This window comes from Camelus dromedarius, chromosome 13, assembly GCF_036321535.1.
Source record: "Camelus dromedarius isolate mCamDro1 chromosome 13, mCamDro1.pat, whole genome shotgun sequence".
In the NCBI taxonomy this organism is placed as follows: Eukaryota; Metazoa; Chordata; class Mammalia; order Artiodactyla; family Camelidae; genus Camelus; species Camelus dromedarius.
Window position 1 is genome coordinate 59,282,670 of NC_087448.1, and position 16,149 is coordinate 59,298,818.

General features: G+C 39.3%; 1 protein-coding gene across 3 annotated transcripts; it reads right to left on the reverse strand.

Moving 5' to 3' along the window:
* Nucleotides 1–2,335: 2,335 nt before the first annotated feature.
* Nucleotides 2,336–15,951, reverse strand: NHLRC3 (NHL repeat containing 3). Of its 3 annotated transcripts, none has more exons than XM_064493192.1 (8): nucleotides 15,657–15,951; nucleotides 15,305–15,463; nucleotides 14,857–15,004; nucleotides 12,253–12,453; nucleotides 10,392–10,483; nucleotides 7,678–7,790; nucleotides 6,818–7,019; nucleotides 2,336–3,465 (listed from the first exon to the last, which is right to left on the reverse strand). In XM_064493192.1, exons 1-8 carry the CDS (start codon nucleotides 15,948–15,950, stop codon nucleotides 3,382–3,384), a joined length of 1,293 nt encoding a protein of 430 aa, XP_064349262.1. In that variant the 5' UTR covers nucleotide 15,951; the 3' UTR covers nucleotides 2,336–3,381. The 3 variants fall into 3 exon arrangements, with proteins under 3 accessions (XP_064349262.1, XP_064349263.1, XP_010980721.2); XM_064493193.1 differs by lacking the exon at nucleotides 2,336–3,465 and adding an exon at nucleotides 4,755–5,853 and having other exon boundaries at nucleotides 15,657–15,950; XM_010982419.3 differs by lacking the exon at nucleotides 2,336–3,465 and having other exon boundaries at nucleotides 5,857–7,019; nucleotides 15,657–15,950.
* Nucleotides 15,952–16,149: the final 198 nt, after the last annotated feature.

A 16,149-nucleotide genomic window follows, 5' to 3' on the forward strand; every position in this document is an offset into this window, starting at 1 on the left:
ATATATATATATATATAAAATCCTAATCTGATGAAGACTCTAGCACTAACTACCAATTTACAGGAATTATAGGAGACAGAGTAACATGTTAACCAAATTCAGATAAAATCAACAAAATCCAGACTCTGGGAAACTATGGAACAGATGGCCAGATTAAAGAAAAATTAAGAAATCAATATATGGAACTTATTTCAACCCCGGCAAACAATTTAAAAAATACACAAGATGAGGTAAAATTAGAACATTGACAAGATTTAATAATATTCAGGAACTATAAAATTTGAAGTCGGTAGCATTGTTTAGAAAAATTATCATCTACACTTTAAAAAACATGCTATCTAAAGATGAAATAATATGATGCTAGAGACTGCAAAATAATCAGTGGGCAGGGAGTAAACACGCAGGGGCGTCAATGGAATGACACTGTCTGTGAGTTGATAACTGTTGAAATATTTCATAATGTATCAGAAAATTGGAAGAAATATTATTTGGAATAACTATTTTGGGGGGTTTTTTGGGGGGAGATAATTAGGCTTATTTACTTATTTATTTTTAATGGAGGCACCGAGGATTGAACCCAGGACCCTGTGCGTGCTGGACATGCACTCTACCACTGAGCTCTACCCTACCCCACACCGGGAATAAATTTTATTATCTAGGCTTTAAAATACAAATAAAGATGAAAACCAATGTAATCATTAGCAAAGATGTAACAATTAAACCAGTATGAAGCTGCGGTTGTATTTAACTGCCTTCCACCTTGAATTTTAGGATGTTTGAAACAATTATTATAAGTACTTCTGTGGGTACATAACCTATGTGAAACAAGTTTGCGTTGAAACCTGAGTTGTTTCATGTGAAAAATGACTTCTTCTCAGGGGGAAAAAACTAATAGAACAGGTATGTCCCCAGAGGTGAGCTGATAAAGTAAATACACACATACATAAATACTTGAAAGCTTCTTGAGAACTATTTACTTAGCTCTTCACAGACTGGCTTCACTTCCGTTTGGAAAATATTTAACAGAGGGTTCAGCAGTGAAATATTTCAATGTGAAGGCTAATTTTTCATCTTTGAGTTTAGTTTGAAATATTAACAACATTGCCCAAAACGTCACACTGGATAATCCACGAACTTAAGGGATTGACAGAGAATGCAAATTATGCCAATAAACAAGGAAACTGAGTGAAAACAAATTACTTGTCATTAGTATGAAAACCTAGAATCACCTGCTGTGCTGCCCAGTACAGTAGCTCACAGCCACCTATGACAATTTAAAGTTAAATTAAAGATAAAGTTGAAAATTCAAGTTCTCATACACATAAGCTACCTTCTAGGGCTCAAAAGCCACAAGTGCTCAGGGCGGCCATGTTGGACAGCAGAAATACAGACCACGCCCACCACCACTTCTATTGGACAGTGCCAGTCTCCATCCAATCAGGAGTGTGTGCACCAAATACTAGTACTTCTTATTTATTGAATTACTGGCTTAAAGACCCTGTCCCCTTCTCACACTTTCCTTGATTTTTCATCATATAAAAATACGAAATTTGCTACATTAAATTTTTGTTTAAGTATGTTTTTTTTTCACCTATAAAAATCCATGCAGTGAAAAATGGGAAAAAAGTTTTGTTCCCTAAAAGTGGAAATATTTTATTGTAAAGAAATTAAAATTCCTTTTGGAGATGGGTGAAACATAATGAACTGTATATAAATGAAACTCTACTGCCCTCTTTGTTTCAAGAATAAAAGTTCTAGGCAAGAAATGATGACCAAGTAAAGTTTTTTCCAATAATAAACATTAAAAAAAACTATAACTTTCATTAACCAACATGTTGTATACATCAGTGCCAAAAGCCATTTTATGAAATTAAGTAATTATTTTTAATAAGATTCCAGGAGATTAAAAAAACCTACTTAAATATGAAAATTACCAAGACTTAACAGCAAACATCATGTTAATTGGTGAAGTATCAACATTTCCCTTAAAATCAGAAATAAGATAGATATTCCGTATCACTGCTATTATTCAACATTGTTTTGAACAGTGTAGCTAATGTAATGAAATTTTTAAAATCAAGCAAACAATATAAATATTGAAAGATGTATAATTCAGAATCATATACCAAGAGTATCTGTAATAGTTGATTAAATTAGTAAGAGTTTATTAAAGTGAAAAAATATGATATATATAAAAAGAATTGATACTTTTTCCCTATACCACCAAAAGCTAATTAGAAAAGGGGAAAAAAATCCTACTCTACTAGCTACAATTAATAAATGCATAGAATAAACTTGACACAGGAATCTAAATGTGTCTCAAAACAAATGCACAGGATCTAAATTAAAAAAAATCTTATTAAATGACATAAGACATAAAAACAGAGAGACTTACTTTCCTGGGTACAGAATGTTAAAGCCATAAAAAATATCCATCCTCCTCAAATTAATGTAGGTTAATTCAATATTGAATTTCTCAGGAATAATTTCATCTGCAAGAAAACAGCCAACTAATAGTGGCTTAAGTAAATAAAACATTTAATTATCTCACATAAAAAGAAGTCTGGAGAAAGGAACTACAAGGCCAGTTCAATAGCTTCTCCATCATAAAAACCCTGTCTCCTTCAGCCTTCCTTAAGAATATTGGTTTGTTGCTTTATGGTTCCAACAGGGCTGCCACAACTCCAGGCATCACATTCAAGTTCAAGTCAGGGAAGAAGGGAAAAGGTGGTGATGCTAAATATGCCTGCCCTCTTTTTTTTCTTTCTTTTGCAGGGGTGGAGGTCATCAGGTTTATTTATTTGGTTTTTTGATGGGGATTGAACCCAGGACCTCATGTATGCTAAGCACATGCTCTACCACTTGAGCTATATCCTCTCCCCTGCTTTTTTTTTAATTAAAAAAAATGATTTTTTCTGGAAGCCCCAGAACTACAGTGGCCAGAACAGCATCACATGGTACCCCTAGATGCTGGCAAGCTGAGGAAGCAAGTACCTAGCTCTTCTGGTCTCTAAGGTGGTGGAAAGTAAGGGAGACAGTTGGAAAGGGGTGTTTACTTAGCCAACCAAGTGTTCATATAGACCACAAATTCTAATCAGAATCTCATTTTTCCATTCAAACTCCTTTGTCTCCCCAAGCAGAGTATAAATTCCTGAAAATTTACCTTGCTCACCATAGTGTTCCTGGGACCTAGCATGTAGTTACCTGTTGGATGGATAAATAGCTTTAATGCAAACCAAAAAAAAAAATCTGGACTGGGACTGGGTGTGATGCTCTACATGCATGGGCTTGTTTGTATTCACAAGAATACTATGAGAAAAATACTATCACCTCCATTTCCCAAATGAGAAAAATGAAGCAGTCTCGGAACAATGCAGATAGTCAGCGGCAGGGCTCATGCATTCTATAGGTTAAGTGCCTTTTTGTAAATAATCCATTTTTCTTATTTGTAAAAAGAGTCAGCAACTACAAGACAAAATTGTTTAAGGAAAAAATAAATAGTAGAAAGAAAAAGAATAATTCCCTAACACACACACATTTTCTACTTTATGAAATACACATTCAGGTTACAGTTTAAAAAGTTATTCAATTCTGGCTGTTAGTTTGAATTATTGAAAAGATTTAACCTTTTTTCCCCCTTAAACATCGGAATATCCAATGAAACAGTAAAAATTTCCAACAATCCTTGGAAAACATATCACCTATAAATGAATTTCCTCAAGATGCGAGGAAAGTAAAGAAAAAGAAGGAAAGTTAAAAGTATGGTTACCACTGTCTGTAGCCTCAGATTAAAAAAAAAATCAGAGTATAAAGGTCAACTGATGCTCCCATTAGATTTGAAGAAATGCTTACCATAAGCAGGACTCTGCTGCCCTCTTTTGTATCGAGAATGAAACACAACACAAGTGCCAAAGGGCACCTCCCAGAAAGAGCTGAGAAGTAAGGGTGGTTGTGGCCTGTTTCCCCAACCAGGTCATGAACTGCTAAGGCAGAAGACACTTGCCTAAGTGTCTTCACACATTTATTGTCTCATATATTTTTGTTGAATAAATGGGATCTATTCTGACTTTTGAAAAAAAGACTTTGTTGATTCTAACTAATTTATTTTGGTGAGTCTAAGGAGCAAAAATCTGAGTCTCCAGTTTTAATGCTGGCTATCCAATCTAGCCTGCTTTAAAACCCAGTCATGTTTAAACCCAACAAAAGCAGAACAAAGGTTAGACCTTGACTGCCTTTGGCCCAACAGTCATATTGCTTGAAGCTGTCTTCTAACCTGTTACGTGATCTGCGCACAACGTATACAAGGTCTCCTTAGCTGACCCGTCACACTGCACCCGTTTACCTTGACGGGCAAACGTTCCACTTCAAAGACCCAACGTTACAGTGGAGGTTAAGAAAGACACCCACAGCCTTTGGGTTTCTCAGTTACACACCCTACCTCTTCTCCCCCAGAACAGATCTAGAAAGTAGAGGCACAGAGAGATTCCATTTCTAACACAAAAAATACAGAGCTAGCTAGTAATTAGTATCATTTGTACCCACCCATCATCTTAAAAGCCAAATTAAACCTTCCAAGCAAATGCTAGCTATATTCACAACACACTCCAGCCCTCAATTTACACGTGAATGAAGAGGACACACCCTCAGTATCACCCTGTGAGTTCATGACTGTTGAAATTCTTCCGTGGAATAAGAAATCATAAACTGCTTTTTTAACAATAAAATCAAACATTAATTGGAAAACCAGATAATACTGAGTTTTCTTTCCAAAATTTTAATTTGTATTTTTTAATAGAAAATACAACACATTTCTCATTCAATTAATTTAACCAATTAATCCAAAGGAAAAAAAAGTGGAAAACTGATTACAAGTATACTAACAAAATAAACACGTTTAGCAAGACACATGAAGACAATACTTTCAGCAAGTTTTATAAGAATCTAATATAAAACAAAGTTAAATACAACATTTTTGAAATGACAAAATCAGTTTATGGACCCTGCATTCCTTCAAAGAGACCGTTTCTTGTCCTGGCTTAAAAACAAAACAAATGAAACCTCAAATGACTTTCTTTCACCCAAATCAATTTACTATAATGGCCAAACTGCATGAAGTTCATGAGGATGTGTTTTGATAAAAAGCAGTAAATGCAAAATTAAGGCAAAGCAGACAGCTGGAATCACGTAAATGACACATTTAGAAGGACCTTCGCTAATAAAATGCCTTTAATGTATTTGGAGCTACCGACTCCAAAGGGCACACGTGCACATATCGCATGTCTGGTCCTCACAGCGCTTCCTAAAGGAGGAAAGGCAGGGATGTTCCTATTACACTGAAGAGAATACTAAGGTGACTCATTTAGGTCACACAGCTCCCTCAGTGGCACAAACACACTTCTCAATGGCCTTGAAACACAGGAGAGTTTCCTGTCGGTAGATTTACTTTCCTAACTGCATCGAGATGGGACTCAGCATCAAAACAAGTGTGAGTCCCTTAAGGTCTGGAAAACAGACTCCAGCCATAATGGCTGATGCAGAAAGTCAGCTCGAGACACGCTACACAGTGTCCAGTACAACCCTAGGATGAAGAGGGAGGCTGAGAGGAAAAAAGGCGATGATCTGAAAGATCCTAACATGGCAAGGTTCCTTCAAAACCTAGAATAAACCAGAACAAACTGAACCGATGGTCTCAACCGGGAGGCCAACCTTCAGACCAAAGGGATAAAAAGAGATGTAGAGATAGAACGGTAGGGAATTATTCATCTTAATAGCTCCAGGTGCTTGGCACATATCCTCATATAAATAATTCTGAAATTTCTTTGAGGTAGGCAAATGTTAGAATGAACGGAGTTCCTGTTTGGAAAAAAAAAAAAAAAAAGAACGAGGCACTGACGAGAGGGCTTATTTTTAACACTTTTAAAAAAACACCCCTGTGATTTGTAAAAATCCCTTTTGGTAAAGTGCTTACATGCTAGCCACTTATTTAAAACTGAGATTAAGTATTTTGCAGCTAAAGATTTAGCCAAAGGACTAAAGCCAAGTTGGGCTTTTAAAAGAAAGTTTACCTACATTCACAACAAGCGTGCAACTTTCCCTAACTTCTCGACCTGGACCACATTGTTTTCTCATCCTCAGGTTTGCAAGTGGGAGCTCAAACTAGCTCCCCTGCGAAGTCTCCACCATTCAGGTGCTCCTCCTTCCAAAAGTCCCAGGACACTCGTGTGCTGCTGTCGCTGGGCTGTGTGGACTCTGAGCTACTCGAATGCACACAGACAAACCCAGCCTCTTCATCTCTGAACTCTCAGGACCTAGCACTCTGTGAGTACTTGTCAGGCAGGACCCCACGTGACCCCCTCTCTCAAGTGGCTCCCTTCCTATAAAGGGAGTAAAGTGAAGGTTTGTAGTTTTTATATGAAATTCTATAAATTATCCTGCAAACCCATTTTGATTCCTGTCTTTTCACCCCCAGGGAGAATTAGCCAACAAGGCAGATTACTAAGTTACAACAACCTTAGTCCCTCTTTTTCACCCCTTTTTCGTTAGTTGCATTTCTTTCATTAAAATATCCTTACACACTGACGAATAAAACTAAGTCACAAGAATGCCAAAAGACATGCTTCTTAATGATATTAAAAACAAATGTTTCTGACACGGGGTCAGGGTAAAATGAAGAAACAAACCCCTATGCCTGAACGTTACTGTAGAGTATTCAGCCACGATTCTGAGAATCCCAACTTCCACGAGAAACATCTTCAGGAAGAGAAACGTATGAACCAAACGAAGAGAAAGAGCTATTCATGGGGACAAATTTTTGTACTTGTTTTGCTCCAATTTCTGCCACGTAGATGGCTCCAGTCTTGGCACTGACGTCTAAGAGATGGGGTGAAACCTGGTCTGCCAGCTGGATGGTGCTGATCACGGAGCAGCGGCCAATGCTCCCCACGGGGGGCGCGGCCGCCACGAGGAGCCGGCTGAGCCTCAGCTGGGCTGCGATCAGGTACTTCCCGTCAGGAGTAAATCTACGGGGAAAGACACCTGCAGAATCAGTCAGTGTAAGACTAACACGGAGGTTTATTTTTTCCACATTTGTATCCCGACAGCATGAAACAGCCTGTAAGCACCTGCTTGCTGAAGGTGTTCTTTCAGGGGGAATTTTAAATTGATCTAATTCTGCTGATGAGGGAACGAGAGATTTGTGATGGGAGACTTAGCCAAAGGTTAGCTTAAATTAAAAAAAAAAATATCATAGTATACAGAAATGAAACTAGTGGAGAATCAGTGTTAGTCTGGGTCTGACACTTTTTTTTTTTTTTTCTGCAGGGGGAAGTAATTAGGTTTACTCATTTATTTTTTTTTTTCATGGAGGTACTGGGGATTGAACCCAGGACCTCGTGCACGCTAAGCATGCACTCTACCCTCCTCCTTCAAGATGTTTTATTTACATTCTGTTTAAAAATAAATGATCTCGAGGGTGGAGGCTGGAGGAGGGTCGAGTACCGCGCGATGTGCTGCCCAGGATGTGAAATGTGATTACATGTTCTCCGCATGCTTGTTTCCTTCCTTCCTTTCCCTGCTTAAAAGTTAACAGTAAACATTTCCAACTTGCAGCTAGCTCTTCAGAGAAATGAACATGAACCAAATCCAACAAGCATTTTAAAATAAAAAGAAAACAATTACCTGACTGAAGAAGGTCCCTCTTCTGTGAAACAGTTATTCCATGCTCCTAACCACTCCCCAGAGTCTTTATCAAACACCTGAAGTCTTTTATTGCCTCGGTCAGCGACCCACACCTGAGAACCCAGAAAGACATTCATTGAAAAAGCGCCACATCAGAATGAGAAGAAAGAAAAGAGGAGAGAATGAAGGTCTTTCATTAGTTCCATAAACATGCTCATTCAGTACTTACAGGCACCCACTCCCAAAGGAGAGGGTCCTCAAAAAGCCCCATTGTCAGGAAACTAAAGAGCAGAAAGGTTAAAGCCTTTGTTCCCAGTGAGCTTACAGGAAGCGGGACAGCCCTGTGTGGGCATCTGTCTTAACCCAGAGCCTCGAATGCTCTGACTACTACACTAGCCATCTGAATAAGGTGGGGTCCTCCACTATAATGCAGAGGATTAGCAGATACTGAGAACTGACAGCATTCATGCATTCATTCATTCATTCGCTCCCCTAACAAGCCTCCGCTGTCTCTGAGCGCTGCCAACTTGCTGGCTGCTGGGCCAGCTGGTAAGACAAGGACACAGAAAAGCAGCCTTGCTCCTTAGGAGCTCAGGCTGATGGGAAACCAGCTGTTCACTTGTATTGCATCCTTGAACCCCCACCTGCTATTTACCAGGGTAGTCCAAAGTGCCAAGCCACTTAAAGAGGAAGCTTGGGAGATTTTAATACCACATAAAGAATGATAACAGGCTGCCAGTAGGTTTAGTCTAGGTTTGCTGTAGGCTGCCATGAGGTATTAAGGAAACTGCTGTTATAAAACAGGAAGGTAGACTGGCTCTAAGTGACATTCTGTGTACTGTATACGATGCTTGCAACCTGGGGCACACATGGTGAAGTGGAATGACACGTGCCTGGGGGTGCAGAAGGAAGTAAGAATGCACTGGAAGGGCAGGCCAACCACACTGCCTCCACTCCTCTCACTGAGGACCCCTGGATTTCTTGGGTTTGTGGGTTCAGGCCTACTCCTTCAGGGCAGCCCTGACTAAGTCTTGGTCAGTGTGTGAGTTTCAACAGCCACTGAGCCCGTCTCCAATCAGAAACCAATGAAGACTCCCTGCATCGCTTTAGAAAGCTCCCTGATCCCTCAGCAAGGTGATTCCTCAAGATCTTTTCCTGCCCTATGATTCTTTACTAAGGGTGAGTTTCCCTAAGGATTTTGAGATTCCTGTCTTTGAGAAGTGACCAAGGAGGAAATACAGTTTGGATCCTTGGAGTGAATGACACTATACATTGTTAGCCTTATTTTTCCTACTCAACAGATTCTGATCATGAGAAATCTTGTTTAAGAAGCAAGTCTAACTCTAGGACTAATAAGCTTTTCATACAGGGTTGAGGTGATGATTAAATGAGCAAATCATGTTAGATGCCCAGAATCGCACTGCTGTTGTTATAAAAACACGAGTGCCCAGAAATTAACACTCCTGTTCTCCTGCACTTGGTAATGACAGAGTCTCCCCATCACAAGATCGCCAAGGACTCTGCAAAGGACATTCCTCACTGCGGTGAACTGAACTGGGTCAGAAATTTTATCTTGTTCTTATCCCATGAGGGGAGCGTTCTCCCAGGCTCAGGAGGGTAACACGTAAAACCCGAATTTCGACCTTCTAATTCCCAATCTACAAGGTTCACATGTCCAGTTATCTTCCTATCTATGATGGGAAATACTTGAAGATCTTCTGATCAAAACATTCTCATTCCATCAACATAGGAAGCTAAATCATAATCAGAAGGTCGCTTGCCGAACACAGAATCAGAAGTGGAAATGAATTAAAATTCTAATGGCATGAAGCCAAGACAGTCTGACAAATTCACTGTGTACCAAGACATGTGGTCATTTAACAAATACGTAAGATGACAACTGTGTGCGAGGCACTGAGATACAAAGCATAAGGGATTCAGTTCCCGCCCTCACACGGCCGACATGCATTACGGGGGACACTGAAATGATGAAATTACAGCGTGATAGTTACTACAGTGCAGAAGTACGAGGTACTATACAAAAACAGGTGGAGAAACTAATATAAAACCTTCTGGCTGGGGGTTTGGTTATAGGAAGACAACCCCCCGAAAGAGCTATGTATGCTTAAAGGTGTGCAAAAGCAAAAGACGTGGCAGTGGATAGGGGTGGGAAAAAGAGAACTGAAGTAAAACGTGTTGGTTAAAGCTTTCTGTTCTCCAGACAGAGTGGAGCTAGTGAGAGCACGAGCGTGCCTAGGGCACTTCGTTTTTCAAGCTTCCAAGATTAACCTTTTCATCTCCCTCTTGATTAACACATTCTAGAATTAATTCAATTCAATTTTAGAATTTAAAAGATATTTAAACACTGACAGTAGTTTTCCCAGTAGGAAGGCAACTCTTTTTCAGGTAACGTCACTTACATTCGGTTCCATTACTTGCTTTTTCTACTCTTTCAAGGAACATAGATAATTTGTTTTGCTCTTTTTTAGATATTAGGGGAACTTCATTACAGGACTCAAACAGTTATAAGAGAGGGGTATACTCAGCCCCACCCAGAGGAATTGGCCAGAAATACCCAGATACACACATCCACTAACATAGACACACAGCCAGATGTCCAGACATGCATGTGTGCACCAAGATGCATATATACATGCCCCCGCCCCAAAACCACGTTCAGAAATGGTCCAGACACAGTGGCAACATATATTTACCCGGCCAGCTGAATCAACTGTAACGCTGTGAGGTATGTTGAACTTAGCAGGCCCTGTCCCGTTTTCCCCATGCAGCCAAAGGATCATGTAATCTATAAATGGTAAACAGATATGGTTTGAACAACATAGAGAATACCTTAACCCGTTTGCAATGTTCTATTTTATGTCCTAAGTTACAAACTATTCAATTATACCCCCAGCTGATTATGCTTTCCTGGCTTTCTGTTTATACATTCGCTTGTCTAATTTCTATGCTAAAAAAAAAAATTCTATGTTTCAAGCAATTAATCCACTTCTTTGACGACTGTCTCCACTTGAATTTTTCAGAACTTAAAATCATTGTTCACGGTTCATGTTAACCTCTTCCTCAAACTGGTTCTCCTTCGTAACCAACCTGCTATTTGATATTACTATTCCTCTGAGTTTAAAAACTCACATTATGCTTTTATAGGGGGTCTTCTTTATTACCCCTGTAGTGGACTGAAGGTTCCCCCCACCCCCCAAAAACATGTCCGAGTCTCAATCTCTAGAGCTGTGAATGGACCTTATTAGAAACAGGGCCTTTACAGATACAATTAAGTTAGGGATCTTGAGATGAGATGATTCTGGATTCAGAGTGGACCCTGAATCCAACAACTAGTGTCCTTGTAAGAGAAAGGAGAGGGAGATTTGAGACAGAAATAGAGAAGAAAGAAATGTGCAGACAGAGGCGGAGACTGGCGTTATGCTACCATAAGCCGAGGACTGTCTGGAGCCACTGGAAGCTGGAAGAGACAAGGAAGTGCGCTCCCTGGGCGCCTTTAGAGGGAGCGTGGCCTGCCCTATACAGTTCAGACTTCTGGATTCCAAAACCGTGAGATTACGTCTGTTTAAGCCACCAGAAACTAACACAGTTATATTCAATTTGTCTCCTAAATTTGGTTGTTTCTTTCTTGCATAGAATTTTCTGGATTCTTACTTTACCCCCACCTCACCTCCCTTTAACTGTCACCGACCCAATTCAGTCACTGGGTGATAAACTGACTATACAGCCTCCAAATGAAAGCACTTACTGTAACAAGGTCCTGAGGTGCTATTTTGTCTTCTAAAAACTCTGCTTCTGTAACATCACCTGCCACGTCAGACTTTTTATAGGCAAAATTATAGCTTCAAAATCCTTAGATACACTGTCAAGGACACCCCAAATCATATTTTGTGCTATCCAAAGAGCGTCCTAAGCTCCTTTCCTGAAAGACTTGCCAAGTCCCACCTGTAGACCTTGTGCGATTAAAGCCTTGTGAATACTCCTCCCATCCCTCTCTTCTCCCCCGACCAAAACCAGTTCGTTCAAGAATTGTTTCCTTCATAACTCTTGCCCTACTTCTCCAGCCAATAATAGTTTCTCCTTCTCCTAACTTTATTTTACTTTAATGATCAATAACATGGAGCAGCATTTAACCGTCTCTTCTATAACAGACCTGCATCCAGAATACTCTTGAGGACCTGGAGCAGGGAATACAATACAACACGTGCTGATCAGTCCACCTGCAGGATATTTTAGCTCCGGGACGCCAGGTTCCTAGCCTCCCCATTCTTAACTGGACAGGATAACCACTGATTGCTTGAGCCCACTCTTCTCACTCTGCCTCCAGTTCATTTCAAAGGGAACACCTAGCTTTTGGAGAAGAATAAGCAGACCTAACAGAATCGTTTATTACTGGCCATCTCACACGCTGTCCTGGTTTTCTCCTAGTAATACACTTGAGCCCTTTACACAAAGCTTTATATACAATGGTTACAATATACACCAAGTATCAGGCAAATTAAATCCAACTTACTAAGTAGTATTCTTACAGTACCACGCAAAATTAAGCCATGTTACCTTGGGATAATTTGATCAGTCTGTTATTCAACCCTCCATCTCCATCCACGATGTAAATATCTCCTGTGTCTTCTACGTATAATTCTGCAGGGTTATCAAACTGCAGGGGATTCAAACCAGTGCCTTTTTTGCCTGGGGTACCCAAAACTTGAACAAGATCACCAAAGGAATTGTATTTTTTAATAGTATGACCGTAGGATCCTATAAAGACAGACATGCACATTTCACAAACATAACCACTGTACAAACATTCACATTTCTCGAGTAAGCTGAGAGCAAAAATTTGACAGAATTAAATAGCAATAAAAAGTTTAAAAGCTCAGATAATTAAATGTTATATTTGACAAGCAACAGAGCTTCTTCTTAGTTACAGCCAAATCTATTTATGAACTAAAATCTCAGGTACTCCAAAATAAGTAGGTTCTAAAACCAAGTAAATAACACTAAAAAAAAAAATTAACTCACTAAACAAAAGGCTGACGATGTAAAATTGTTGGTATACTAGTTTCTTTTTTAATCTTATGACCCTGAGTAAGCATTACTTGTAAAAGAAAATCAGGAAGGAACTGGAAAAGGAACAACTTATTGAAAACTGTTTTTTCAGTCATTCATGGGCAGAGCTCCAATTTCAGTAGCTCAATGAAAAGCTTCTCTATAAAACAGACTTCTGTTTACTTGCTTATAAAGGATATTTATATCTATCCTGGTGTTAATATTTTTTAAGTTTCTTAATTGAGGTAACACTGGCCTATAACAATATAGACGTTTTAAAACTACATTTTCCCCTACTGAAAACAAATACAAAATTCAACTCATTAGCTTTCCTTTCCTAAAAAAGGGATAAATCTTTCCAAATCATTAGTATCTTATCATCTCACATTAAAATTTATTTGAATTCAAATTACCTTACAAGCAAAAGTACAAAGTAGAATATTAATAAATAGGGAAATAATATAAAGCAGTTCACAGAAATCAACCTGAAGGCACACCACGACCAGCTAACTGGTTGGCATTCAAAGGATGAACTAGGAACAATAAGCTCACTGGAAATAAAGTGGATCAGTTTGCATTACAATCCTATCTTGAAAATGGCATTTATTATTATACTTATTTTGGAGGCTTGAGCCAAAGTTTGTAGCAATAATAAGAGAACAAAACACTAAAGCAAACTTCAAAGTTCCTAAAGAATTGGAAAAAGAAAGAAAATACTGTTAAATAATTTTTTAAAATGGCTGATATGCAGCCATGTTTTCCCTTAAGAGAATTTATTCTTTGAAAAATGGGAAGGAAGAGAAAAACTGTCTTCAGATCTGTGTGGAAAAATAAGCTCTAATGGAGAGAATGAAGAGGTCATGTGTGTTCTTATTTCTGGGAACCAGTGATGTCCATTATAAAAAGGATCACATGAATGGAATGAATTAAAAAGCAAAGGCTTCCTTTAACAGTAAATTCTGAAAAGGGAGGAAAAAAAAAAGCGGCAGCCGCAAAATAATCAAATTTCATTAGAGTCCAACAATGAACTCAGAGGTTAACCTAGATTTTGGGGTTTCACCAGAATCTTACCATCCAAAATACAGCTGGAAATAAACGGATCACAGTCTGAGGCTCAGAAATCTTTTGGGTTCTGAGAACAGATATGGTTAAGGACACTTCTCATAAAAACTGAGACCTCTTTAATTCCAAAATGATATCTGAATTAGCCAGAACTAGGGAAACAGGATGACCTTCAAGCCATGAATATAACTGGGCCAAGGATTACTAGAAATACTGTCTTTAAGATTCCACTCCTTCAAGGACCTACTGTATAGCACAGGAAACTATATCCAACTTCTTGTAATAACATATAATGGAAAAGAATCTGAAAAGAAAAAATATACATGTATGCATATATATAACTGAATTGCTGTACACCTGAAACATTGTAAATCAATGACACTTCAATAAAAAATAAAATTTTTAAAAATCCCATTCCTTCCTGAGATCCTGAGATAATACCAAGCTAATGCTGTCTGGTTTGAAGCCACAACAAACACAAACTGCTGTCTCTGAAAACTTATCGCACAGCTGTCAATTCAACTGTTTTGCAGTACATTTGACTAAAAATATTTGACGGAAGGAAGGTTTCAGACATGCTGCAGCCAGTGGGATTTCAGAAGCATTATCACCAGCAGTTTCTGCAAATCTTGCAAATGGCAAATGGGCAAGAAAGCAGTTCTGGTTTCTCAGCACAACCTCTTTTGAAAGAGAAGTGGTAAAAGAAAATGAGAGCAAGGACTCCATTCATCAGCTTTTAAAAACTTCCGTTTTATAGCATAGGGCTTTACAGCATATAGGATTCATAGAAGACGTTTAGAATTATTTAAACTGAGAAGAGCAGCTGATGCTTTAAAGAGGACAAGTCCCTTGACAAAGGAAAGATCATAATAATTTATAGCCTCCTTTTCTACTAAAGTATGATTTAAAGATTTTTAGAAACAAATGATTTCATGAATCGTTAAAGAAGTTACAATTAGATTCGGCCACTCTGTTTTTAAAACGGACAAGCAAGAACATGGGCAAAGATGATTTCTAGCAAGACAGGTTAATAGATAATACTACACATACCACTTCCTACATCCGTGATCCAGACGGATTGTTCATGTAGTGTACTGGCTGCAAATATACCATGAGGTGTGTCAACTGTATAATTCCAGGCTCGTAGGAAATATCCATCCTCTGTGAACACTAATACCTTTGGGATGTTATCCCCTCTCTGAAGGTATACAAAAATAACCGCTTAGATAGGATCAGTTTTAAGAAAGCGATCTTTATTTTGGCAGAGAGAACAAAAATTAAAGTTAACCGAGAAATTTAGTAACGTTTAAAAAAAAACCCAGCTAACCTAACAATATTAATATCTGTCACATTCAAAATCAAAATACTAACTTTAACTCAAAAAACAAATTCCACATTTGCCGTAATATAAACGTATACAGTTACTTCGCACAGTAAAACAGAAAAGCTGTTTTCTTTGTATTCATAACTTTCTTTTTTTAATCCCAATTTTACTTACTTGGGCTACGTAAACCAATCCGTTTAAGGAGTCAACTGCAACACAAAACGTTGCTCCAGTAAAGTATTCTGAGTACATAGGCCAATCCACATCCAGCCGGTAAAGGATTTCCTCAGCGCGCCAGGAAATTTTAAAGGCAAAGTGGAGATGTGGCGGGAGCTGGGGAAGAAGACAAAATATGGAAAACGCCAGTGTATCACATTACAAATGTTTTTAACTTAGGCAGTTCAGCCCGCTGCAGGTTTCGAGCCGAGCTAGTGTGAGAGCCAGGACCCACCACCTCCTTCCCAAGACCGCCTTCCCAAAGTGCTACCCACACACCTGACGGCTATTTCCTCACTTTCCAACTCACCCGAAAGCCACAAAAACGAGAATGTAAAACCAGAAATGCAAGAAAGAAGCCAGCGCCGGCCACGCAAGCCCAGAATCTCGCCATGACCGACGGGAAGCCTGGCCAGGCGGATGGGCAGGCGGCTGGTGGCGGCCAGACAGCCCCAGGTCCACGCGGCTCGTCGCTGCACTGAGCCCCTATCTCCAATCCCCCTTCCCTGGAAGCGTCAGAACCATTAGTAAGCACAGACCAGGGGGAAAGAAAATCAGAACTGTGGTTCCGGATTCCGAGCGCCTTCCCGGGCCCCGCCCCCATGTCACGTGCCTCGGGGTTACCCAGTGACCACCTTTCGGGCGGTCCACGCTGTGGCTTTCCCAGTCCGCCAAAATCAGGGCGCCCTTAGATATGCCTTTACCACTCTGCGTTCATTCTTTAAAAACTGAGATTTAACTGTCAAAACTTAGCACAATAAAACCAAAAAAAATAAAGATGTGACCCTCCAGGAGTGAATGCT